The 26,432-nt window shown below is 36.6% G+C and overlaps 2 protein-coding genes across 3 annotated transcripts; one reads left to right on the top strand and one right to left on the bottom strand.

The window, feature by feature from the left end:
• The first annotated feature begins 9,484 nt into the window (after window positions 1–9,484).
• Window positions 9,485–11,069, top strand: LOC113042120 (GTP-binding protein Rhes). The gene has a single exon (XM_074559796.1). The coding sequence runs from the start codon at window positions 9,694–9,696 to the stop codon at window positions 10,318–10,320; it is 627 nt and encodes a 208-aa protein (XP_074415897.1). The 5' UTR covers window positions 9,485–9,693; the 3' UTR covers window positions 10,321–11,069.
• Window positions 11,070–15,586: 4,517 nt separating this feature from the next.
• On the bottom strand, window positions 15,587–25,990 carry LOC113053107 (phosphoribosyl pyrophosphate synthase-associated protein 1). 2 transcript variants are annotated; one of them, XM_026217823.1, is made up of 11 exons: window positions 25,722–25,990; window positions 25,262–25,314; window positions 24,696–24,762; window positions 24,423–24,595; window positions 24,086–24,201; window positions 23,922–23,977; window positions 23,197–23,342; window positions 21,672–21,710; window positions 17,712–17,782; window positions 17,484–17,630; window positions 15,587–17,327 (listed from the first exon to the last, which is right to left on the bottom strand). In XM_026217823.1, the coding sequence occupies exons 1-11, from the start codon at window positions 25,802–25,804 to the stop codon at window positions 17,169–17,171; spliced, it is 1,110 nt and encodes a 369-aa protein (XP_026073608.1). In that variant the 5' UTR covers window positions 25,805–25,990; the 3' UTR covers window positions 15,587–17,168. The 2 variants fall into 2 exon arrangements, with proteins under 2 accessions (XP_026073608.1, XP_026073617.1); XM_026217832.1 differs by lacking the exon at window positions 21,672–21,710 and having other exon boundaries at window positions 25,722–25,988.
• Window positions 25,991–26,432: the final 442 nt, after the last annotated feature.

A 26,432-nucleotide genomic window follows, 5' to 3' on the forward strand; every position in this document is an offset into this window, starting at 1 on the left:
TGGATGTCAAAACAATGAAATAAGAAGTGATTGGTTTGACATCTTTTGCTCTTGAGACATAAATGACCCGAACCAAAAGCCTACTATCAACTCTTGATAGACGATGGCTTGACTTCTTCATGACACAATTATTCCAGCTAATGAATTTAAATTAATGGGATAATTATAAAGTATTAGCTAATGTCATGACTTAAGGCTTTAGATAAACTAATTTATTTATTAGCGATCAGAAGGTTAATAATAATAATTTGAATACACCCTATAGACAGCATTCCTATTACTACTGCATTTATTTTCACAATTAATGGTAATGAACAGACCATGAATGTAAACCAAGTCGAATTTCTGAAGGGCTCAAGCTTATACTATCTGAACTTTTGAGCCTATTATGTCTCTGAGAATTTAAGAATGGGCAAATCAATAAAAATAAAATATATTTATTTTTCAGCCTTTTGACAAAATACTCAATACAAATCTAAGTATTTGCTCTGAAATGCCTTAGAGTAGTGGATCTCAACCTTTTTGACTCCAAGGAACTTTAAATTATAGTTAGTGTTATACATACATATTTGGCATTACTAGAAAATTTTTTGTTGTTTTAGCATATTGTCTTTTTTTTAAGCCATCTTGAGGCTTGCTGACTGAGAATCACTAACTTAAGGCCCCAATATACTTCAAATGAAATCGAAGAATGAACTGATATGACATAATTTCGAACAAAATCAGGCTGAATCGAAGTTCGTTTTCATTTTCGGCAGTTCAAAACAGCTCTCCAAAGCAAACTCTCTGAGGGAGTTTCTTTTGGTTCCTTAAAACCATCCAGCTTCCATTGGTCTATTGCTGTATGCCACATTATTTTACAAAAAAAAAAAAAAATTCCCAGGTTCTGTTCTCATTGTACGATTGCTCGTGGAGAGACTTTAAAGATTCAGAGAAAGCATTTCATTCCTACAAAGAAATTGCAACGAAGCCTGGTGTCAACGACCAGGAGTTAGGCAAAAAGCGAAATAGAAAAACAACTGAGACAAGTTTTCCAAAGCCATGAAAAGAATAACAGGAAAGAGTAAAGATATAAGGTAGCAAGTACCAAATACACAAGTTTCAAATAAATTTTACACCATACTGCTGCTGGAGTTCTTTCAATGAGCGCATTTAAATGAAATGACAAACGAATATACAATAATTAACCTTTTTTTATTAAAAGTAAATCATGACACCACATAAAATATAAAAAATTGTAACAATTTATACAGTTTAATAAAATAAATGAACACTTGTAAAATAAAGTTACAAACGCAAAATGACTATAAGCCATTCACACTTCCCATAAAGGACTGATTGTGGAAATATATATATATATATAAATATATATATATATATATATATATATATATATATATATATTTTTTTTTTTTTTTTTTTTTTTTTTTTACTGTCCAAATATGATATTTGTCTCTGAACTGCTGCTAAACATTATTCTTTTGTCTATAATATTCATTCTGACCATTGGGGCCCGTCTCACACTTAGATTGCATACAATTCATATTTTCAGCATTGTTGTTTACATTATTCTACTCCCTGCCTCCAGCATGTCAGAATGTTCGGAAAAAGTCTACTGTTTTCCATAATGTTGTGTTTTTTCAATGTGGCTTTTCCATAGTGGTATCCCATTAAATAAGTAAATGCATACATACATACATACATATAGATAAAAAGTGTATGAGAAAATTTACTCTGACTGAACAATGTGTTTAAACATGATTAAGCATATCCTTAAATATGATGCTGAATAGATGTTTTTTTTTTTTTTCTGAATAACTTTGTTGAACAGAAAGAAAAATTCAGTATTTTCTCAGCAAACTACAGAGAAATTGAGATTAGTGAACCTATTAACAATATAAAGGTGATAAATAGGGATATGCAAACTAGCTAATGCTCATGATAAACATTTAAACATTTCATTTCAAACTTTATTCTGAATTTCCTATGAAATACATTCAAATATAAAAGTTTGAAAGTTAAAAAAAATTATAATAATTATATCAGTATATCATTTGGACACAAATGGGACTTAGTTTTTCCTGAGAAACAGAAACCAAGATATGGACACATTTCAAGAGAAACACTTTTAAAGATATACTTCAAAATAAATTTTAGATTTCCAGAGGAAAATAACAAAAGGATCCCAGAGTAAAAGTGGAAAAAGTCTGACTTCATTCCTATTACTGCTGTATAAAGAATGAGTCAGCAAAGCCTCTCTTCTCTCCCCACTTCTTATCTTTTGTGGTTTCAGACCAAAAAACTCCTGAATGATACAAATTCAATTAGACCGCAAGCATTCAGAGCTTCTGAAACTAGGTCATGGTGAGGAAGTTCTTGTGTGCAAATAAAAGAGTGCTCACTTTAACATTTTGGATGAGTCATATGGGTCAGTGCCTGTCTGGCAAAGCGGCCCGACGGACCCAGAAAACGAGCCTCTCATCTTTGAGTGTTTCTGCCCATGAGGCAGATGATGAACTGCTTCATCACAGTGAGAACGAGTGCACAGTGTTCTCATTACGACAAATAATCGTCAGTGTGATCTGCCTCTCAGTTGCATGGTTTGCTGATATGTGCAGTCCTCAAGCCACTTGTTCAAGAGATCAGGGACTTCAGAGTCCCTCCAAAGCCAGCCAAATTTTTTTTGTTGAAACATCTATATTAACTCTCACCGGGGCAGTACCCGGTCAAAAGCTTCTAATATATGCACCTAATGTACATATTTACTTTTACTAATAGTTTTAGGGGTAAATACCATGACAGCAAGCAGTTTCAGTCCAGATCCGGCCCATATCTGGCCCGCATGGATTTCTTGTGGGCCAGATGTGGGCCGGATCTGGGCCAACACTATGTTGCTGTCTGGGTAAGGTCCCAAGATGTACCTTAGCTTTCGTACCTGTGGGGACTGCCCTAGTCACAGCTTTCTACCCATTTTTCTGAGAATATATTTTTGTTTTTCATATTGCTAGCAGTTCTGAGTTTGAGGAAACAAAACCCACAAAACCTGACAGCAAAACCATGATAAATTCCCATTCATTTACAGTAATATTTTTTTTAACAATAACATAAAAAGGTCTGAGGTTATTTGATGATACATACTTCTCTACAGAAGTCCAAATTCATTTTGATTTTAATAGTTCTAATAATAGTTCCTTTTCCCATTTTCCAGTATAGAACAACACTGTAAAAGGTGTAGTTTTACATTAGTGACAGTTTGGCAGAATTTTGCAAGTCTATTCATTGCCTGTTGTCAATACTGTAGTGATGTATGAAGCGCAGCTCGGTCCCTTTCAAACTAAGCAGCTTTCTGTTGGTCAACACTAAATTTGCGTGACCGACTTGAACCCATTGCAAAATCCAAATGGGGAAATCATTTGCCCTTAAGTGGGAATTCATTTTGAAAGGCCTTTTGGAAAACATAAATGGGAAAATACTTCTGAGACCAAGGCTGCTGAAAAACATACTGACAGACACTGCTGTTCTCTTGACCCACTTTATGAACATTGAGATTAAGTGTGCTGTTGAGCTTTTCACTGCCGTTCTACCATTGTCAACTTGTCCTGGATAATAAAATGCAGATGCAAGTGGGTGACGCATCACAACGATATGTCTGGGTCAGATGTGCCATTTCAGCTGAAGAGGGTCTTTCAGCTACATCCACAGTCAGTACGGCTGATTGTAAACATGAAAGATGTGGAACAGGAATAGGATACTTTGATGAATCTCATCCTGTCAACACACAAGCTTTGAAACTTCTTACATTTTGAGACTTTATGCTGGAAGGAGTGATTGTGTCTCACATCATGGTTTATTTACACCATTATTTATGAAATGTAATAAACAAAACATCACATTAAAAATACAACCTAATACTTGGTAAATGAGGCAGTCCCAGTTGGACCAACCAGAGGGCTGGGCAACATACTGAACGTTCATTATATATTCATGATGATTTTCCTGGTGAACGAAATATTTTCATTCTCAATATCACAATGATTTCTACTGCCTTTATATTTTGCCAATATTTCCTGAAGAACGCCATTAGACTTGTTTTTCAACCTTCCTTTTTAAGAGTGTTAACAATGTTTTAATTCTATAAAGCCTTTTTTTCATATTTTTGATAAACTTTTTCATAAAATCATTTTTTATATTTTCACCAAATTTTAAAGGGGTCATATGATGCTGCTAAAAAGAACATGATTTGGTGTAATGAGATGTGTTTATATGGTTTAAGTATAAAAAAACACATTATTTTCCACATACTGTAGATTATTTTCTCCTCTGTTCATTATTTTCTCCTCTTCTGAAACCTGTTGTTTTATACAAAGCTCATCGGTCTGAAAACCGAGGTGTGCTCTGATAGGCCAGCTATCCAGTGCATTGTGATTGGCCGAATACCTCAAGCGTCTGACGGTAATGTGACGCCCCTTAACATATTGTGATGCTCTGTCCGACGGGAGTGACAACACATAAACATAAAACTCATTACAAACGTGATATAAACTTGATTTCTAGTCGTGTCCTCTTTTGGAAGGCCAAACTAAGTAGTTTTGCTTTCTCGACAAAACAAAATATAAAATTTGTCATCTGGAAGCTGAATAAATAAGTTTCCATTGATTTATGGATGTTAGGATTGGACAATATCTGTCAGAAATACTACTATTTGAAAATCTGGAATCCGAGGGCAATATCTCAAAATATTGAGAAAATCGCCTTTAAAGTTAAAATAAAGTTAAAGTCCAAATAAACTCCTTAGCAATGCATATATATCAACAGTAGGAAATGTACAAAATATCTTCATTGTGTTGTTATAGGAGAGATAGGGACAAAGGAAAGGGAGGGCGTGTTTTAATTTATATTAGGGGTATTTATATTAACACTTTAAGGGCCCTATTTTAACGATCTAAATGCAAAGTGTAAAGCGCATGGCGCAGGTGCACTCAGGGCATGTCCAAATCCACTTTTGAAATTTTAACGACGGAAAAACGTTTAGCTTTATTCTCTTAATGAGTATAGGGTGTTTTTGGGGCGTAACGTGCAATTAACCAATCAGAGTCTCATCTTCCATTCCCTTTAAGAGCCAGTTGTGCTCGTGCCATGACGGATTTGCTATTTACACACCGGAATTGTTTAAGAAGCAGCGTGTACGTGCATTGTGGACCCGTCTATACTAACACGCTCTTTAAATAACAAAGAAAAAACATTGCGCCAGACTTTAGGCCATGTTTGAGTCGATCTACGGCACAGTCTATTTTAGACTCCTTTAAATAGATGTACCTGAACACACCTCTTTTTTAGACCTTTTTTAGACGGTGCACAAATGGGCGCAAATGCATTTGCTAATTAAACAACATGGCGCTGGATGGGAAAATGCGAATGCCGGACTGCAACTAGCAAACACACTTGTGCTGCACCTTGCGTCGCATTGCGCCTGGTGTATGATAGGGCCCTAAATGTTTAGAACTTGATCTAAAAGTGAACCTGGAATGATTAGGATTGAACGTAATTCTTTCTTCAAATATGAAATTTAATATAGTTGTGCTAAATAATCCTCTATGTCATGATGTCTATTTCTACAATGAACTGAAGAATCGTATTTTTCTTTCTGAACTGCTGTGAATGTATGACATTTGGATAAACGTTTAGATAAACTGGATGGTTAAAAGTAGTAAATCAAAATTAAAATCAACTGCGGAGAAATTTAAATTCAAACAGCTGTTTGATAGATCCACTAGAATAACAAGAAAGAGTGAAACTCATATATATATATATTCTTTTTTCTTTTTTTTTTACTAACAGGAAGAAAGAGTAACAAAAACATATAATCTCATTACTGGTCTTTCAGATCATAACATGACACTGATTGTAAGAAAGTTAACTAAAAACCTTCTACTTCACCATAATAAAATAGACAATTCAATAACAACAGGTATTCCCAAGTCAAAAATAGCCAGCTTTAAACATGTTTTGAAGGAATTTAAATGGGAAGAGCCAAGGTAATTAAAGAATCAGACTTAAACAAGAGCGCGGGCAATTTTGCCTCTAATTTAAGTGAATTAATAAGTAAACATTCAAAACCTGGAAAAGTAAGCCTAAGAAATTTTCTCTTCCATGGTTTAACAGTAACATCATTCGGATCATTAAAAAGCGAAATCTTGCTCTTAAAAGCTCCTTAATAACAAAAACTAATACTGCTCACCTTATTTTTACTGGTTCGAAAAACAAGTTAGTATCAGAGCTGTGAAAGGCTAAGACTAATTATTTTTCCAAATTAATTGAAGAGGCAAATGGCAGCAGTTCTAAATTGTGGTAACATATAAATAGATTAACCATTTCAATAGACAAAAACTTAAAGTTTGTAATAATCTGATTCATATGAGGCTATTGCAAATGTTTTTAATAGTTTTTTTATTGACTCTGTAAAGGAACTCTTCATCTCCTGAAGAGTTTTACAATGCTCATACAGGCTCCTTTTATATTAAAGAGGTATCTCGTGATAAAGTAAAAATGGTGATCACAAACATGAGTAACTCCAAGTCTAAGGACATTTATAACATCCATGCTGCATTTTTAGAGATATATGAAAGTTCTGTGTTGGAGCCAATTTCTTATTTAGTCAATTTGTTGATACAAACAAAATTTTTCCGAAAGCAGCAATAATTACGCCGGTCTATAAAACTTTAGATAAGGATATAGCAAGTAACTGTAGGCCTATTCCTATCCTTCCTTCCAAAAGTTCTGGAGAAGATTGTCGCCGAGCAATTAATGGAACATTTAGAGTCTAACCAGTTGCTTTATCAACAGCAGTTTGGATTTAGAGACAAATATTCCACTAAAGCTGCTAACTGCTATTTGAAAACATAAAAGCCTCATTGGATAAAGGGAATGTTGTTGGAGCTGTGTTCTTGGCCCTAAAAAGGCCTTTGTTAATCACAGTAATTTACTAAAATAATTCAATTAATTCAGTGATTTAGGTCTTATTTGGGTGGAAGACAGCAGTGTGTCAGGGTCAATGGGGTTAAGTCACCTCTGCAGACAAACAACACAGGAGTACCGCAAGGTTCTATACTCGGCCCTCTTTTGTTTACAATGTACATTAATGACTTACCAAATTGCTGTCCAGGTGACTGCTGCCAGATGTATGCTGATGACACTGTCATCCATGTGTCCACTACAACACCCAGCCTGGCAGGTGAGCACCTGACTCAAGCATTAAATAGCATCTCTAAATGGCTTGAGTTTTCTCATTTAACTCTTCATACTAAAAAAATTGTTTCCATGTGCTTCTGCATAAGAAATAGGCCTACAAGGGATGTATTTGAGGTGAAAATAAAGTAATTAAGGTAGTGAAAGAAGTAAAGTATCTATCTAGGGATTTTTCTAGAAAATAATTTTACATTTGACAGTCACATTGAGTACATCTGTAAGAAGGTCAAACCAAACCTAAATTGTTTGTGTGTTATTAGAAGGGACTTGTCATGTCAAACTGCAAACCTGTACATGCATGCAATGATTTTTTTTTTTTTTTTTATGTTGTGTCACATCATGGTCCCAAGTCTCTCCAAATAAAGTAAAGCCTATTATTTCAATATACAAACAGGCAATAAAAGTTATGGACCAGAAACCCATGAGATGGTATCATTGTCATGTTCTAAGAAAGCATAACCTTCTTAGCTTTGATAGTTTCATTGATTTTAATTATCTCAAATTGCTTTTTAAGTGTCTAATGAATCATGTTTCACCACTGTTTTCTGAATTGGTCAGTAGGCGGTCATTTTTCTTTTTCTTCAGAAGTAACATTATTATTATTTTTATTGTTAACATTGTTATTGTTATTTATTATTATTAGAATTGTTATTGTTTTTTTTTTGTTTTTTTTTTTCTTAAAGGGAAAATCTCCTGTGTACTGGTGTTGAAAATTAGCATGCAAGTGCATATGGTTTGTCCAGTGTAACTGTGATGTCCATGATAAATAAAAAATGTAAGTAAAAATAAATAAATAAATAGAACATGATCTTTACTTAATATCCCCTCATTATTTTTTGCACGAAAGAAAAATTGCTAGTTTTGACCCATACAAGGTATTGTTGATTATATTGTTAAAAATATACAGCACCTGTGCAACTCATGGCTGGTTTTGTGGTCCAGGGTCACATTTGTTTAATGACACAGGAATTACAATGTGAAGGTGGTTTATGAGCAAACTTCCTGTGTCCCCATAATTCAAATTGCTTAAAAAACATACTAAATGCAGAATGTTTTGTGTGAGAGGTAGGTTTAGAGGGATTCCGCTTTTATAGTAAAGAAAGCATTACACCTAAGGAGAGTCCCCGAAAATCAATATATCAACGTTTGTGTGCACACGCACACCCCTCCATGCACCACATGAGCTCACTGTGCCATATTATCTTTCCCAAGTCTCTTCCATGCTCATCTAATGAGTACATTACTGTTCACATCAAAAATGTGAGAGGAGAAAGACATGTTCACATTTAGCCGAGTAACCCTCTCATTATTCTCAACTGAACCTCTGAGAGTCATATCTATTCCGACACATTTGACTTATGGATCTAAAATCCAGAAAGCATTTACATTTTTTATTTTAAATACCTCATTTAAATGCAAATTATGTGCAAGCATACCCATTTCATATGCAAGATCACTTAATTTTGTGCATTACACATACGCTTCTTGAACAGAAAATGAAACAGGTATGAGAGGAAACTCAAAAAGGGCTTAAATAAATGATAATTGTCATATGAATAAATATACTTGTTCAGACAAAATGATCTTATGCAATGCAGAAAATGTGCCTTGCCACTGAGATGTTCAGAATTGTTCAATTATTAAACCATATTTTATCACTATATGTGTAATGACAGATAGATTTTACAGGACTCATGAAGAATATTTTTATGTTAGAAAAACATTGTTTCAATGATAAGTCCATCCTTTGTATTCACAAGATTGCCTTCTGCCTGAAGGATACACTCTAGTGTATCAAAATAATGTAACTTGACAGCCAGTATGTGAAGAATAACACCCGTGATGCCTTAAAATCCAGCTGGATTGTGTTGGAACAGTGCTATGGTGTGCATTATAGATACAAAAGATGCTTTAATGACTGATGCTGTTTATATAATATTAGAAAAATAAGATTAACTACTTCTGGACTAGTCATGCAAGAACTTTACAGTGTTCATGCAAATATAAAAAATGGGCAAAATGCGAAATCCAAGCTCTTTGCATATTAAACTCACAAATCTTATTCCAAAAACGCCTGATAACTTCAGTATTCAAGGCACAAAACACATTTGACAACTCTCCTCTACATCAGCTCTCCTTCAACAGCAAGAGCTTGTATCTCATCTGCATAGCGTCTTGTGATTGGCAGCAGGAGATGCTGCTGCAAGCTGATTGGCTGAGCTCTGGAGAGGGCGTGGAATCCCTGCTATTGAGAAAGGCCATAAATAGGGCACGAGAACACACAACACAGATGGAGCTGCAACAGCTTACCGTTTGACATTTCACACGCTCTGAGACAGATACAATCAAAAGATCCAGAAGTCCGAGGTCTTCACAGGGAGCTGCAGGCAAATCCAGACTGTAAGACTTAGATAAAGTAGAGAGAGCTTGGTTTTGGGATTGGGAGGGATGTCTCTGGAAGTGAAGGAAAAGACTGAAGTGCGCTTGGTGTTCATGGGAGCCGCTGGCGTGGGAAAAACAGCTCTGATTAAACGCTTCTTGCAAGACAGCTTTGACCCCAAACATCGACGCACGGTGGAGGAGCTCCACTTCAAGGAGTATGAGGTGGCTGGAGTCAAAGTGACCATTAACATCATGGACACGAGCGGCAGCTACTCCTTCCCAGCCATGCGGAAGCTCTCCATCCAGAATGGTGATGCATTCGCCCTGGTCTACTCCGTGGACGACCCCGAATCTCTAGAAGCCGTCAAGAGACTGCGTGAGGAAATCCTGGAGGTCAAGGAGGACAAGCTCACACCCATCGTGGTGGTGGGCAACAAAAAAGACAGACAGCTGGAACGGAGGGTGTCGGCGGATGATGTGCTGGTGAAGGTGGAGCTGGACTGGAACAACTGTTTCCTGGAGGCCTCGGCTAAAGAAGACGAAAACGTGATGGAGGTGTTCAGGGAGCTGCTCCAGCAAACAAACCTCCCCAGCCGCCTCAGCCCAGCTTTACGCCGTCGCAGAGAGACCTTTCCCATGGACATCAGTCTGCGGCCGCCCATGAACAAGACCAACAGCTGTTCTGTCTCCTAAAGTTGGCAAGAAAAAGATTATTGAGAACAGAGAGGGTTAAAGCAAAGCAGTGATGTGGAAGGCTCTTTTCCTATAATCCTGCTCAAAAATCAGCATCCTCCACGGTGATCGAGGGAAAGGACAATGATCAAAAGTCAATGAATTGTTGCATTTGTACAAAGAATCTCTTGAAGGTTTTGACAGTGGTTTTGAGTTTAGTTGAGTGATGTGTAAAGAGCTTCTGCAATATTCAATCATGTTTATATCAAAATGTTTTGTCTTTTATGACATTGCTTTTTTTTACTCTAATTTAAAATTTGACTGTATTACATTCATTGTTTTACAAATCATTGTACCAAGTATTAAAGTCACTGTGTCCATTTTTCAAAATGTTTGGCACTGTGCACATGCACTTTTACTCCATGAAAAACTCATAAGATGCATTTTATTTTATTTTGTAACTTGTAAAGGAAAATGTATGTATGTATATATTTGTTTTCCACTCTCCATTCATCTCAGAAAAAAAAGGTACAAAAGCTGTCACTGGGGTGGTACCTCTGCAAAAGGTAAAAATATGTAACATCTAGTAAATTAAATGTACACTTTAGGTACAGATGTGTACCTTTAAGGCACTTATATGCACCTTTTATGGGTAAATAAGGTAGAAATGTATAACTTCTGAAAGTAAACTAATCTATTTAATAAGAATGTTTGAATTTTTGTTGTTGGATATGTTTTGAGATCATGAGAAATAAAACCAGTCCAGTGATCTCAAATTGTGTCCAGATCTCATTTAATTATGAAATTTTATCAGTCCTAGAATCCAGAGAGCAATCAAAAACCAAGTGTCTCCCACAGCTCAAATTCCATGTCAGCAAGGATGCATTGAGAAACCTACAGGAGTTGTAAAATATTGCCATCTTGTGGTGCATCGACTGACTTAAACTTTCTCACCTCACTTCACATGCTGTGTGTGTGATATGCAGTGAATACAGCGAACAAATAAAGCAACGGGGAAATGTGTTGTGTGTACAAAGGCTCATTGTTCCTTATAGACACAACAGGAAGCGACTAGTTCCTAAAACACAGTTAATGACCTACTGAATGACAATGTAGGGCCCGTTTTATGCGTGTTGCATCTGCGGCACATAACGTTTGTGCTGCATTAGAGCATTGCAGCTCTTGCAGAGTTGTTTAGTTTTTCAGACTCAATACTGCCTGAGAGAAAAGCTGTTCTTTTATCTGGCTGTTCTGGTTCCTCAGTGTTTTACAGTGCTAACAAGAGGGCAAAAGTTAATAGAGAAAGTGTGCTCTAAAGTGATTTCTCAGCCCTTTCTCTCACTCTGGAGGTGTAAAGGTCTTAGAGTTTGTGCAGGGATGCATTAACCTCTCAACGGTCCTGACTATTTGTCTCCTGATGTCTGATTTGGTGGCTGAACCAAAGCAGGGAGTTATAGTTGAACACAGGAGGGACTCAAAGACGGCCGAGCAGAAGTGTGTGAGCAGCTCCTGGGGCAGGTTGAACTTCCTCAGCTGGTGTAGGAAGTACAAACTCCGCTGGCCCTTTGCTTGAGAAGCAACACTGCTTAAAATATTAAAGGAATAGTTTATCAAAAAAAAAAAAAAAAAAAACATTTTCTGATTAAACTAACTTACCCTCAGATCATCCAAGATATAGATGAGTTTCTTTCTTTACAGGTTTGGAGAAATTCAGCATTACATCACTTGCTCACCAATGGATCCTCTGCAGTGAATGGGTGCCGTCAGAATCCAAAAAGCAGAGAGAAACATCTAATAATCCACAGAACTCCAAAGCTCCATGGTCATAATAAACAATTAAATCTTTTTTTTTTTTTTTTTCACCTGACCATTGCATCCAGCAAAAATACCAAAAATCCATAAGATTGCTTTCCTCAGTGAAAAGGTTGTCTTGTCTGAATCAGGAGAGAAATATACACAGATCCAGCACTGTTTATAGGCAGAAAGAGTCCAGAATAGTTCTACACAAATGACTTTTTCACAGGCAGAAGTCTTTTTATGGATTTTATGATTCTTAGGAGTGATGGTTTGAATGTTGTTAAAATGTCTTTAATGGATTTGTTTCTTACAAACACATAGCTCTCTTCTTTAAAATTCTATAATTGATGGACTGGAGTCATGTGGATTATTGTGAGGTTTCTATCAGCTGTTCGGACTCTCATTCTGACGGCACCCATTCACTGCAGAGGATCCACTGGTGAGGAAGTGACATATCCACTCCAGTGAAGAAACAAACTCATCTACATCATAGATTGAAATGTCCAGCTTTCTAACCTTAACCTGCCTTCACTTTCTACACTTTCTGTATAGATAAAAACAAGTTAAATAGTGTTCCTGTGTCTCAGTGGTAGAGCATTGCATTAGCAGTGCAAGGTTGTGGGTTCAATTCCCAGGGAACACAGGTTAGATTAAAAAACTGTTAGCCTGAATGCACTGTAAGTCGCTTGGGATACATGTTTGCTAAATGCATAAATTATTAAATTAAATATGCCATGAAAATGTAACCGCGAAAAACACTTTAATTAATTGTTTTCACGTGACGTCACACTCTTTCATCAGGAACGCCCACATGGAGGGCAAAACAGGCTTTCCTCCACTGACCGCCAGTTATTTTTGTGAGGTTTGCATTAATGTGGTAAGCCAGTGATATATTAATGCCATAATCAGTATTCACCTTACTGATGATGCATACTTTGTACAGGCAAACAGATGAACTCAGAATAAATGCAACGCACAAAGATAATGTTAAATATTTTCCCATAGCAAACGGTTAAAAAGAACTGTTAGATGAAAACACTTTCTAGCACATCTTGTTCAGACACCACTTGCCTATAATATAAAGTATGCATCATTAAAAAGGTCTATACTAAATTTGATCTTTTAATAATGTTTTAAAGGCACTTAAAGTGTTTTCACGTGAAACGTTTTAGAATGAACAGCTGTTTCTAGTTAAAATGTTGTTTTATATGTATTGCAAATGGCCAAACTCACATATCTTTGTTTTATCCTTTTGAGAGGTGATCTAAATAATTGTGGATCGGAGACAAATGGAAAATTGTTATATGGATGTTTTTAAGTCATCTTTGGATCTTTTCAACATGAATTATGCATTCTGAGATTGCCTTGAAACAATACATTGTGCCGGACATCTCTTTTTGCGCTGCACAGATGAAAGTCAGTCATGCAGGTTTGGAACAACTTTTCTAAGTAATGAAGTTTCACAAAATGTCTATGCACTAAAATACAGTTAGCCATTTATACACACAAACTGTGAGTGTTTCCTCTTTCATATGAAGAGTAGAGACAAGGTGTATTGTTTCCTGAGGCCAAAAGTGGGAAGTGACCTCTGAATGCTGCTTGTCTAGTTCCTCTTCGAGTCTGGTTTAAACACACAGCTGTCTGTTCATCAGTCCTGACCTACAGCCGTCCTCACACAGATAAGTGCTGCTCTCTCAACACTGTTTCCCAGATAACAGAGGTTTAGTCCTGCTGCAGCTGGACAACAATCAGAGGTATGGCTTTTTATGTTTGCATATTTGTACAACCTTGTTCTTTTGAAATGTAAAGATTCTTCACAAATGTATATACAAGGTTCCCACACCTTGATTTACTTCAAATTCAACGACCTTTCAAGGACTTTCCAGGTCCAATACCCTCAAATTCAATGACTTGATGTGGGGACACATTTCAAGTGAGAGCGATCTTGTAAGATACATTGTTACAGTTTCCATGTGTCAAACACAGCTATGCAGAAAAGAGATTTGATATTCTATATGTTGTATTGTATTATATTCAGTAAATCATATACTGTATTCTAAAATGATATGATATTAACTGTTGCAAGAATTTTATTGAAAAGTAACCAGAAGTTTTAAGATATATGAATATGCTTTTAAGTTTTTCTTGCCTCATGGGTTTACACTCAACATTAATTTTAATTTTGGGGAAAATCAACCCATTAACAGGTTAAAAGTAGCCAAAAAAAAAAAAAAAAGAGAAAGAGAAAGAGAAAGAGAATGAGAACGAAGTTCCGACATTTTGTATATTCAGAAATAATGGCCAGAAGCATTTTTTTAGGTCCAAAAAGAGGAAAGGTCAGGGAAAAACAGGAAATATGGTCACTCTAACATCATGGAAATGGACAATACAAAGTACCCCTGTTACACTGGACGTAACGCATAACTAGTGTAAATCAAGTAAGCAGTCTATGCATAGGCCATGAATTGTTGGCAAAATTACACCTTAACAGACCATAGGGAATAATATTAATTTCTTTTTCCAGAAAACTTCTTGCACAAAATAAATTCAAGCACTTTCAAGGACCTGCATCAATGTGTGTGACATATCATATATATATATATATATATATATATATATATATATATATATATATATATATATATATATATATATATATATATATATATAGTACAGACCAAAAGTTTGGACACACCTTCTCATTCAAAGAGTTTTCTTTATTTTCATGACTATGAAAATTGTAGAGTCACACTGAAGGCATCAAGGGCTATTTGATCAAGAAGGAGAGTGATGGGGTCCTGCGCCAGATGACCTGTCCTCCACAGTCACCGGACCTGAACCCAATCCAGATGGTTTAGGGGCGAGCTGGACCGCAGACAGAAGGCAAAAGGGCCAACAAGTGCTAAGCATCTCTCGGGGAACTCCTTCAAGACTGTTGGAAGACCATTTCAGGTGACTACCTCTTGAAGCTCATCAAGAGAATGCCAAGAGTGTGCAAAGCAGTAATCAAAGCTAAAGATGACTACTTTGAAGAACCTACAATATGACATATTTTCAGTTGTTTCACAATTTTTTGTTATGTGTATAATTCCACATATATATTCCACATGTGTTAATTCATAGTTTTGATGCCTTCAGTGTGAATCTACAATTTTCAGTCATGAAAATAAAGAAAACTCTTTGAAAGAGAAGGTAAAAGGTTGATGGCTTTAGATGTGTAATGATCTCAGTGTTGAATATCACAAAACCTGTTTAAAGTGTTCAACTCTTTTGTTTGGGTCCCTTGACTTGGTCTAAGCTCCTCAGTGTCATGTGAATAAACCTGAGGAGTTTAGAGCAAGTAAAGGGTCTTTTACGAACTCATCCTGTAATACTGAAGACCACCGATGACATCACATCCTGCCATGATGGAGATTCTCAGACAGCACCTGATCGCTCGAGTATATCACATGCTTTTTTGTTTTCAGTTCAATAAAGACACACCTGAGCAGCATGAAGCAAATCACTTGTGTTTATTTACAAAAATAAGATAGCAAAGCAACAACAGTTTCAACACGCTGTAGCAAAAACGTATGTTCTCCGTAAGGTTGGACCATATTTGCGCTAATGCAAAAATATAGCTAGAACAGCTCTGAATAAGGTTGCCATAGCAACCAGACTCGCTCTCACAGAGTGAGGCACTGAGAAACGGCTAGTTGATGAGGAACATAGAGAAGTGGAAAACATTGTTAAAAGAAAGAAGTGTAGCTGTGCTTCAAACGAACACTGACCCGACAGCTCGAAACTCATGCATTGTGGTTATCAGCTAACCATTCGGTTTTACAATCCTGTCCCAACCTCCGCTGAGGTTTCATCAGGAAGCAAAAGCGAAATGGTTTTATCTGATCGGGTGGATGTCACTGCTACCAAGCCAAGTGATCACAGTATACTGCATTTAGATAAGCTAATATGTCTGCAGTATATAACTGGCCTATTGCTAACATTGTTCATTTAAGATCAAACCCAAATGCAATACAGATCTTGACGTTAGCACACAAATGTAATCGACTGAAACTGAGGAACATGCCATTTTTGCTGGCTTAGTTTTGTTATGTAGGAGTACAGATGCGTTTTATGAGAAGTATGCACAGTACTTGGTTCATTTAGAGCTCATTTGTTTGTCGTCTGGAGTAAATATGTATTACACAAATCGACCAAATAAAACCATTTAGAAACCAGCATTTTCTGTAACATACTATATTTTGATTCCTTAATGTGCACCGTAGAGTTTAAGCATTTAAGGAATAGTTCAAGCAAAAATCAATATTTACTGTATTCACACTCCAATCCTGTATGACTTTGACTCTCACATGGAACAACAGAAATATACGCTGGACACTCTTATAATATTAGCAAAAACGGATGGTTTGCCTTTTGTGTTGCACAGACAAAAATCATTACATGTTTAGGAGATGAGTAAATATGAAAAAGACTTCAAAATGAAAGGGATGGCTCATCCAAAAATGAAGCAGCTACGGCACAATTAAACCAAAACGGACCAGAAATACTGTTAAGCAGTAAAATCATCAGTTTTCTAACAGTAAAGTAGATGTGTAACACTTTAAAATATGATTCCAGATGTTAACACTAGTAAACATCAACTAACAAATAAGAATAATTCTAATTCATCACTTCAAGTTCAATATTTACTAATATTAAAATCTGTACCAAATAAACAGCTAATTGCTAGTTAATATAAGATGATTAATTAATCTTATTGCAAAGTTTTACCATTAGATCAAAAACTGTTGATTTTACTGCAGAGTATCACTTAAAGTAAAAAAAAAACTTTCATAAATGATGTTTACATTGAATTAGCATTTCATATCTATGTTCATATCTGCACACCGGGGATTGCTTGAATGTAAAGGTTTAACTATGTCTTCATTTATTTTATATCACCTGGCAATGGAAGTTTATTTCAATTGTTTTGCTGAATAAAAGGGTTTTCTTTGAGGAATGAAGGGGATAGAAGTGTTGGGAATGGGGAACTTCATTGGCCCACCTCCCTCTGTCTCTAATGTGCTTGTTGGCTAGTCGTCCACTGTGATATTGCGGAACAGGTAGGCCATGGACTCCCCATTGTGAATGCGTCGGATAGCCTCGGCCAGGATCATACTGACATCCACTGTCTTGATCTTAGGACACTGGAGCTTTTGCACCTCGTGAGGGACAGTGTTGGTCACCACAACCTGAAAGACCATAAAGATATCCCAAACATTTGGTCATCATTTTATACACTTTTGAGTGCATCAGTATTTGAGTCACAGTAAATCTGGGATTGTCATACTTCAAATGTGAATAGAATCACTTAGTGTTAAAGTGCAACGATTAGCTGAAAGACTCACTTCGTCTATGGCGGACTCCTCGATGAGGCGCGGGGCGTCTGCAGACAAGAGGCCATGGGTGGCCATGACGTAGATCTTATAAGCTCCTCTCTCCTTCAGAATCTCAGCGGTTGCCACAAAGTCCTCCACATCATCGATGATATCATCCTACAGGACGAACACAACATGCAATGTTTGTCCAGTCAATCAAAAATGATCGTCACACTGAGAACTAGTCCAATTTCTTACGACAATGATGGCGATGCGGCCTCCAACATCTCCGACAACAGTGATGGGTGGTTTCTCCTTGGCCATCATTACTACAAAGACAAATATCAACTAGTTTGTCATATCTTTCCAGAAAACAGTTCTCAGACCAAGAGGCCAATCAATCACATGTCATCATCAAAGTAGATTGGGTAAGATGGGTTCAAGTTTATGTGGTGGCCTGGAAGTTTAGGCAATACCCCAACCAACCCATATACTCAAATGGTAAAACTAGAATTTAAGGAGTCCAGCATGTACCCCAAGTACACATTTTGTAGCACTAGCCTGCTGGAGAATGCTTCCCATTTTACCCCAACTACAAGTCAATCCAAATTGGAATGAAAAACTCATGCCATGCAGAAATCAAAATGATCAGTTCTTGGTCCCCAATATACCCAATCATAGAAGCAAATATCTAGAGGTTTACACTAGAGTCAGTGCAGGAAACTACACATCAATCTGTCCTCGAGTCAGCATGACAGACTCCAAGACATTGCTGTAATTTAGGAGTGGTCAAGAAGGGCTAATGTCATTCATCCAGAGGAAAGACACAGGAACAAGCCAAAACATACACTCCAATCCAGGTAACCATGAGAGAGAGAGACTGGTGGGTCGATTTAAGAATAGAGGGGGGTTAGAGGAGTTATGCATGCCTTCAACACATGCCTTTGAGCAAGAGCACGACCCACAGAGCTATTCCATATTTATACCTTCGTTTTTAAAGGCTAATGAGGATTACAGACACCTCTCCTAATTATAATTTATAAGGTGCCATTCACAGAGGACGGGTTCTTGGCTTAAGAGGTACAGTAGCCGTGGGGCAATGATGGACCGAATTTTGTTTCATGTCAGAACATGCACGAGACGCTGCAAATGTTTACTGTACGATATTTGCCTTCATATTCCATGCATCTTTTCTGCAAAGATATTTAACAAGTGAATTTGTTTGACATTTAAGGCATGTGGACTACTTCATGTGTGCTGCACTGGAAGAAGTTTCATTAAAAAGATGGTTTTTAATACGTCATAATGTTACTTGAATCATGTTGTAGTTGCATTTTTAGACTTACTAATTAAATTTATAATAATAACAATATATACTGAATCAGTCAAACATTCTATAGAGAGAGAGGGAAGAAAAGAGATTTTATATTTTGCAATATCCAGTCCTAATCTTTCTCCACAGTCTAAAGTACATTCAAATTCAGTTTTTTCAAACAATTAAAAGTGAAATTGCTGTCTGCTATCTTTGCAGACATCTTGTGGTGTTATCAGCCAATGGTACTGATGATATAACTTTCCTGCAGTTGTTAGTTAGATGGCAGAGATTCAAAGGAGAAGTGACAAATGCAGCGACTACCAATGCAGACAGTGATCTGCTGTCTGATGCGGTTGGATACTGCATTAAACAAAAGGGAAATTCTGCTTAAGCCAAAATAACTGAAGGGGCCAAAATCATTGACCACAGTGTGAAATTTTATGAACACTTTTCCGGTGACTCATTTTGACTCTCAGTGACATTAGTCCACACAGTGTGAATAAACTACAACTAAATGTCAGCAGAGATATCAAAAAGGATAGTAGAGTGACAATGTTTAACATTTGTTTGCCTAAAAATATCATGTTGCTGAGGAAATTTACTACAGCTGGTTTCATTTTCATCTGAGAACACTACACCCTGAACAGCATAAAACAAATTACAATGTAAAAACTTTTATGTTTTGTTTTTTAACTAAATGAAAACTTTAATTTTGCTTTCAATGTTTCAGCTTAAAAAAAAAAACTATTTTGGTGTAGGGGTGGGGGATTTTGCAAAAATATATCATGATTTGTTTTCAGAAATGATTTTTTTTTTTTTTGTCATGTTGATATAACTATTTTGCATGTTGTCTGCGCAGTACAGCCAACATTATTTCCATATTTTAAAAACAAAGCTTTACAAAGTAAAAATATCTATATTTAGGCCAAAGTAGGTGGAGATCTTTGTAATTTTATGTTTGTTATAAAAATAACAAAGAACAAAGATAGACATTAAAAATGCACATAAAATACAAATAAAACAAACAGTGCTTTATTTTTCTGGTAGGGTAGGTGTATTTAACAGGAGTTATAAATGTATACATCGATTCTTATTAACAACTGTATTAAAGGTTTTCAGTCAAAAGCAGTTTTTTTTTTTTTTTTGTATTTTTTTTAGATTAACGGAATAGTTCGACCAAATATGAACATTTTGTCTTCATTTACTCACTCTCAAGTTGTTTTAAACCCGAATGAGTTTCTGTTGAACATAACAGTTCGTTTGAAGAATGTGAGTAAGTAAACAGTTGCTGGTCACCAATGACTTTCATAAATTTGGGTGAACTATCCCTTTAATGTCAAGAGCCAGCATGTTTAGTACTATTAGACTGCTGTCACTTTAAGAGCTCCACGCATATAATATACAGACACGCAGCCGTTTTTTCTCTCAACTGTTTGCTTTCATTTTAGACATAAACAACTGTGTTTATATATAAACCTTGTGTGTTTTGGAAAGTATTAGTGTAATCAGATGTCAAAAATAAATTAGCAACCAGGTGCTGTTTGACAGGCTTTTTAATGTTTAACTGACAAGGCTTTAAAGCACATGCAAATATGGTACTTTTGCGATTGCGAATAAGTGCAGTGTGCCGTGATTGTAACTCTACCAGAGTAAACATTTGATGTGAATGAATGTCTTGTTGTACAGTTTATTGCAAATAGATATAATGTGCTTTGTAGCACGATGATACTATAATAGTACTTCAAAAGCAGATTGTGGGGACATTTTAACTGTCCACGATCAAAAATCGTCATTTCGCACATTTCGGTGCATCACTAGAGAATGTGGAGCTCATGGCACTAGACAATGAATATACATACAGTAGAATATCAATAATTAAAACTAAATAAACAACAGTGACGGAATCAAAGATGACGTCCAGTGTGAGCGACCCCAACAAGTGCAGATATATAGCAAATTTAAAGTAGGACAATAGATATTTAAAATTTTCTAAATACGGTTTCTCTCTTTGTACTTTTTAACACAAAGCATATGCTGACTCCGCATATGCTGACTCCATATATGCTAGCATATTTTTATCTATTTATTGTTTTCCTTACCCTGTATCAAACCCTATAATTCTACATACTATATGAACTAACAGTGAACACCTTCCTCTATTTATTTAAGGTCATGTGTTTCCAAGACAATGCAGGGCCCTTGGTTACAAGCAGCTAAAACACTACCATTTGAGAACTCTAGTCTAGGGGTGTTCAGAAGCAAGCATGACTGGCAAGATGAGCCTGGTCACAAATAAAGGCATTGCTCTCGGACACATTCAATGGTTCCAGTTCTGAACGATGGTAAATACATGGAATTTGAGAAGCAGCACTTCATTTGAGGCTTCTTAGTGCTATTTGACTGAAGCACTCTGAAGCATAGACATCCATTTTTACCATTATTAGTACAAATTATTAAGGATGGGCGGTGGAAATGAAGATTAATTAATGCTGCTATGTGTGTTTTTATTGTCTATTTTACAATGGCTTCTAGTGATCAAAATTGTCACAAACTATGTTTTATTTCACATGAAAATAAATAAAACTGTATAAAATGAAGTACCTTTCATTTGCAAAAGTAGTCATTGAGACATTTTTATTAAATTGTTTTATTGAAAATAACTAATGTGATGAATACTGTTAGCATGATATAAAAATACTTGTCTTGTGATATATTGGACATACCGCCCATACCCACTCTTTGTAATAATTACTAACTGTAATTAGTAACTGCTCGCTCTGTGTCAGCTTCAGAGTGCTGGGATCACAGACACTGAGAGACCTCACCCACTGCACACATGCAATAGGAACCATCGGAGCGCTTTCACTGCTGTGATCGGTAGCAAATAGAGTTAACCATCATACTTGGGAGCTCTATGCCTGGGAACGGAGCTTGTTGTTTGCCTATCACCAATAAATAAACATCACGTTAAACAAAAATCCACACACAAATGATAAAACATACAGACAACAAACCAGGACTTCAACAATCCTTATTAAACCTTGCCCAAATGTACTATATATATAGCTTTCAAATTAACTTCTTAAACTTTTCTGTTGAATTTAGTGCTTTGAAATTGAGCAAAGGGAGGGTCTTTTTTTAAAGGACTGTCTAAGTCCATATAAAAACATAAATGTACACAGAGCCACTTGAAGTGAACTTCTCTCAGGCATTGTTAATACACAAAGGCCAAACACACATCACACTGACTGGACCTGCTCAGATATTAATATGCTAAATATCAGTTTCTTTATGATCTTTACTCCCTTCTACACTGAGGCAACTGTGTGTGCAAGGAGATACATAAGTGAGAATCTTGAAATCTAGAACGCTTAGCACATGAAACTGTAAAAATAATAATGGTGTCTCAAAACCTAGACGTCTGACGTATCGATTTCACTTACTGGTGTCGATCTAAACACACCAGAACTGAACTTCATCATGGAATATAATACTTGTAACAGGAAATAACATGTTCTGTTGTGAGTTTGTGCAGTTTTAAACTGTTGGTCCATAAATGCACATGCTTCAGACAGATCTATTTTTAAAGAATTGTTTTAAAACCACAAGACCATAAAGTGTCAAGAGCTGCTGATTATCTGAAATGAAGTACTGAAGCCAAACTAAGACCCCATTTTGACATATTTGTGTGGAGCTATTACTCATAAATGTACAAGTATCGTGCAATTAATGAGTTTTCATTATTGCTCATTCCTGTCACTTTTGAGTTTTTGTTTTGTTCCAGTTGGATCGCTCAATAGGTTTGGAACTGAACAGAGGAGACTCAGTGCTGTCTCAGCAGCTCATTTCAGGAGGTTTTGAGATAAAGTCTTTGCAAACATCTAGAAACAGTGATAAATGAATGGGAGAACCTATCCTGAACTCCTTAATCTCTGGAATCAGTCATTTTGTATGAACTCAGCTAAAACTTACAAAAAACATGTCCAGGTCACATTTCACCCAAAATCAGATCATCGTAATGCAATAGAGTCAAATATTACTACAATACTATGTTTCTTCTTATTCAAAGGCAATACAACAAATACTACCATGAGTTACAAATGATTCACAATTTAATAACATACCGCTTTTTTTATTACCATAATGAGATTTGTTTTTCCATTTTGCTGAAAAAACGTCAATATAAAATGTAAGTGTGCCACAAATATTAATCTTAATTTTCTTTGTGAAAAATACCATAATCTACTATTGCGTTCTTTTGATTTCAGGGGTGAAATATAATCAGGACATATTTTTGGCAGGTTTAGTGTTGTTGCTGTCTTTCTGCTCTAGTTTGTGTGTATGACCTGGGTGTGTTATACTCCGTGTGTTTGGATCTGTTGGGATGTTCAGAAACAGGACACAGATTCACAGTGTGCTGGCTCTTACATGGCAGCTCCAGTCCAGGGTGACCGATGGTGTTGCGGACACACGGAGGAGAATGCCTCCCATCTGCCATGTCTGACTCTGAACACTGAGCTTCCCCGTGCATGACGGCCAGGCCGAGACGCAGACGCTCCGCATACGACTGAGCCCTGGACAGACAACGGCAAGAGAGGGAACACAAACAGAGATTTGTAGATGAGTGGTTTGTTATGGAGTCCTGAAGACTTTAAGATCACTCAAAAATGAACATTTTGTCTTTTTCCCCCCACTCTCAAGACATTCTCTGCAAGAATTTATTTTTTCTAATAAACACAAAGATATTTTGAGGAGCCAAACAGTTACCAGAAGTTTTTGTTTGCTTTTTCTTCCAAGGTTGTTGTTAAATCATTTGTTAAGCATTAGTTAATTATACACACCTTTTCGATTTGAAAAACAATATCTTTTACTCAGATTTTTAAGGTAGCAGGTGAACCTTTGTTTCTAAGTTTAACCAACTCTAAGAGTGCGATCAACTGTTCAAAATATCAACATTCTTCAAAATATCCTCTTTTGTTGCCATTGCATGTTTTCTTTCTTCTTTTTGGCTGATGTAATAATGCTTCCGGCTACAAATGTTGTGCTCTCATCTCTCTTCAACACATTTCACTACGCTCCACATCCAGATGTCCCCTTAAAATCAGAAAATGTACATTTTAAATTCCTTCTAGCACAATTACAGAAGCTGTTACCTTTTTGCAGCAGATGGAGACTTGGCAACAATTATAGCATTTCTATAATCAGGAATCTAGGCAAAGCAGAAATGAGAAGAACAGAAAATTATATTATTAGTTTTTTTTTCTGTTTTCCTTTATATATATCAAAAGTGAAGTTAATGTCTGTAAATGCTGCCCACCTCCTCCTGAATGTACTGCAGCAGGAACGGAGAAGCCCGCAGGTTGTCCACGGGGAACGTAAAGAAGCCCTGGATCTCTTTCTGGTGCAGATCCATGGTGATTATATGAGTCAGACCTGGTGAACATGGAAAACTGTTATAAGCTGCTTAAATGACACTCTCTATCTGTAATGATAAAGCCTAACACATTTCTATATCAGTGAAATATTAACACATATTGGATACGGTTTATGTATTTTTAATTTGGAGCAGTCAACCAGTGTCTATGATGTATGTATGATAATAAAGACTGACTGTTAGAAGTAGGAACATGACAGCCATCATCAGAAGCCATTACCTGCTTTAGCTAACATGGACGCGAGCAGTTTGCACACGATAGATCCTCTCTTCCTCATCTTACACTGTTTGCTGTAGGGGAAGTACGGGATCACGCCGATGATGTTCTTGGCACAGGAGGTCTTCAGGGCATAGGCCATGATCAGCAGCTCCATGATGGCAGTGTTGACATCTCTGACAGACACAGACAAACAGACTTCAGCGCTTCTGAGCCTGCTGAGAGCTCACGGCACGTATCTGGTGAATATATGGCTTATAAAGCTCAAACTCTGACCTGGGAATGGTTTGGATGATGAAGATCGTTTGGCCTCTCACAGACTCTTTGATCTCAACCCTCGTTTCTGTCAGATAAAAGCAAAAACATCAAAATATCAATGGAAAAGCAATTATTTAGACCTGATTGGGTCGACCTTAATGAAGAAAATGCTAATTTTGTTTGAAAATCTGAATTTTTAAGAACAAATCATTATTTAGCAATGACTTTCATACTAAAACTAATTCTTCATTCAAAAAAACAAATCAATCTGGGTGGCCATTTAATTATGTTAAGATGAAATTTTATACACTGATATTTCATCTCAAATTAATTGCATCATAGAAGTTCTCCTGTGCATACAAATACAAAAAATTGCAATTAATAGTGAATGAGACCCGTTGAGTTTTGTGTGATGAATTGAACATTATTGTAATATGAACTGTGCTGACTTTGAGACCGATACACATGAACTATTTGAAGACAACTGTAATGAGACATCCATTTAAGTCCATGTCAGAATGTGACCGGGTGTAGGGTCACTCTAACAAACAAGAGTATGTGTGTAAATGAAGTGTATTGATCACCTCTGTTGGACTCCTGGTAAACCACAGATTTCCCCAGTTCAACTCCAAGACGCCTGCGCAGACACAAGCAGAAGATCAACACACACATGACAAACCTTCCTGACATCAGAGTCACTTTGAAGCACAGCTGCATGACAACCTGATTGAATTATTTCAGGCTCTGTTTGTAATAAATACAGACTACTTTCAAGAGCCCACTGTATGTGAATAGACCAATATTCTGTGGAGAAAACATTTTTCCACAGTAAGTAATCCCAAACCCTGGTGCGCATATACTTTATAGATCAACAGCAGCTGCCATCAAAATAATGTCCTGAAGAAAAAGCACAGGCCACTGAATCTGATCAGAGCTACAGGCCGAGATCCCAGTAACACCGCTGCATATTCATACAACAACAAGATCCGCATCTGAAATCAAGGTCTTTGTGAAATACTGAGCAGCTGGGCACAGGACACTTACTCGGTAATCTTCTTAGAGAGCTCAGTGCACGCGGGCGTGGAGTTGGCACAGAAAACGTGGTAACCACTCTTCGCCACGTTCATGATCAGCTGACGTTACCTGACGACCACCGGGAAATCTGAGAGGTTTACGGGTCCAGCGCTTCAGAGCCGCTGTCTTATCTCGCAATACGAATGATATAACAGCCGTTAAAGAAGTACAACGGCAGCTCTGCAGGTCCCCAAACAACAAGTCGATTTCTTCTGCGCGAGTTCCGCTGTTGACGACTCACTACTACTAACTACAGCCGCCTGCTGGCCGGAAGATCACAGCAGCTCGGGGATGTCCTGTGTGTGGACGTTTCAGGCTAATATCATAGACAGTAAAAGAAAATATGGAGTCAATTTAACGCCTTATATATATATACGAAAAAAATAAAAATAAAGTTTATTATTAAATAAACGCTTCAGTGCGCTGGCGTCTTCCCACAAGTTAAGAGATTTTAAACAAACATTTGCTGTTAACCAAATGAAAAAATACACATTTTAATGCTATAAAAGTGTGCACATCGAGAGAAATAAACAACAGATGTTCATGGTAACAACTTCTTTAACTTGAGCCAACACTGCTAATACACATATGCATTTGTTAATAAAGTTAATAAAACAAAAACACACTGTAAAAATTTTTTTGTTAGTTTGATTAAAAAAAGTAAGTTACCTGGTTGCCTTA

This window comes from Carassius auratus, chromosome 3, assembly GCF_003368295.1.
Source record: "Carassius auratus strain Wakin chromosome 3, ASM336829v1, whole genome shotgun sequence".
Classification (NCBI taxonomy): Eukaryota; Metazoa; Chordata; class Actinopteri; order Cypriniformes; family Cyprinidae; genus Carassius; species Carassius auratus.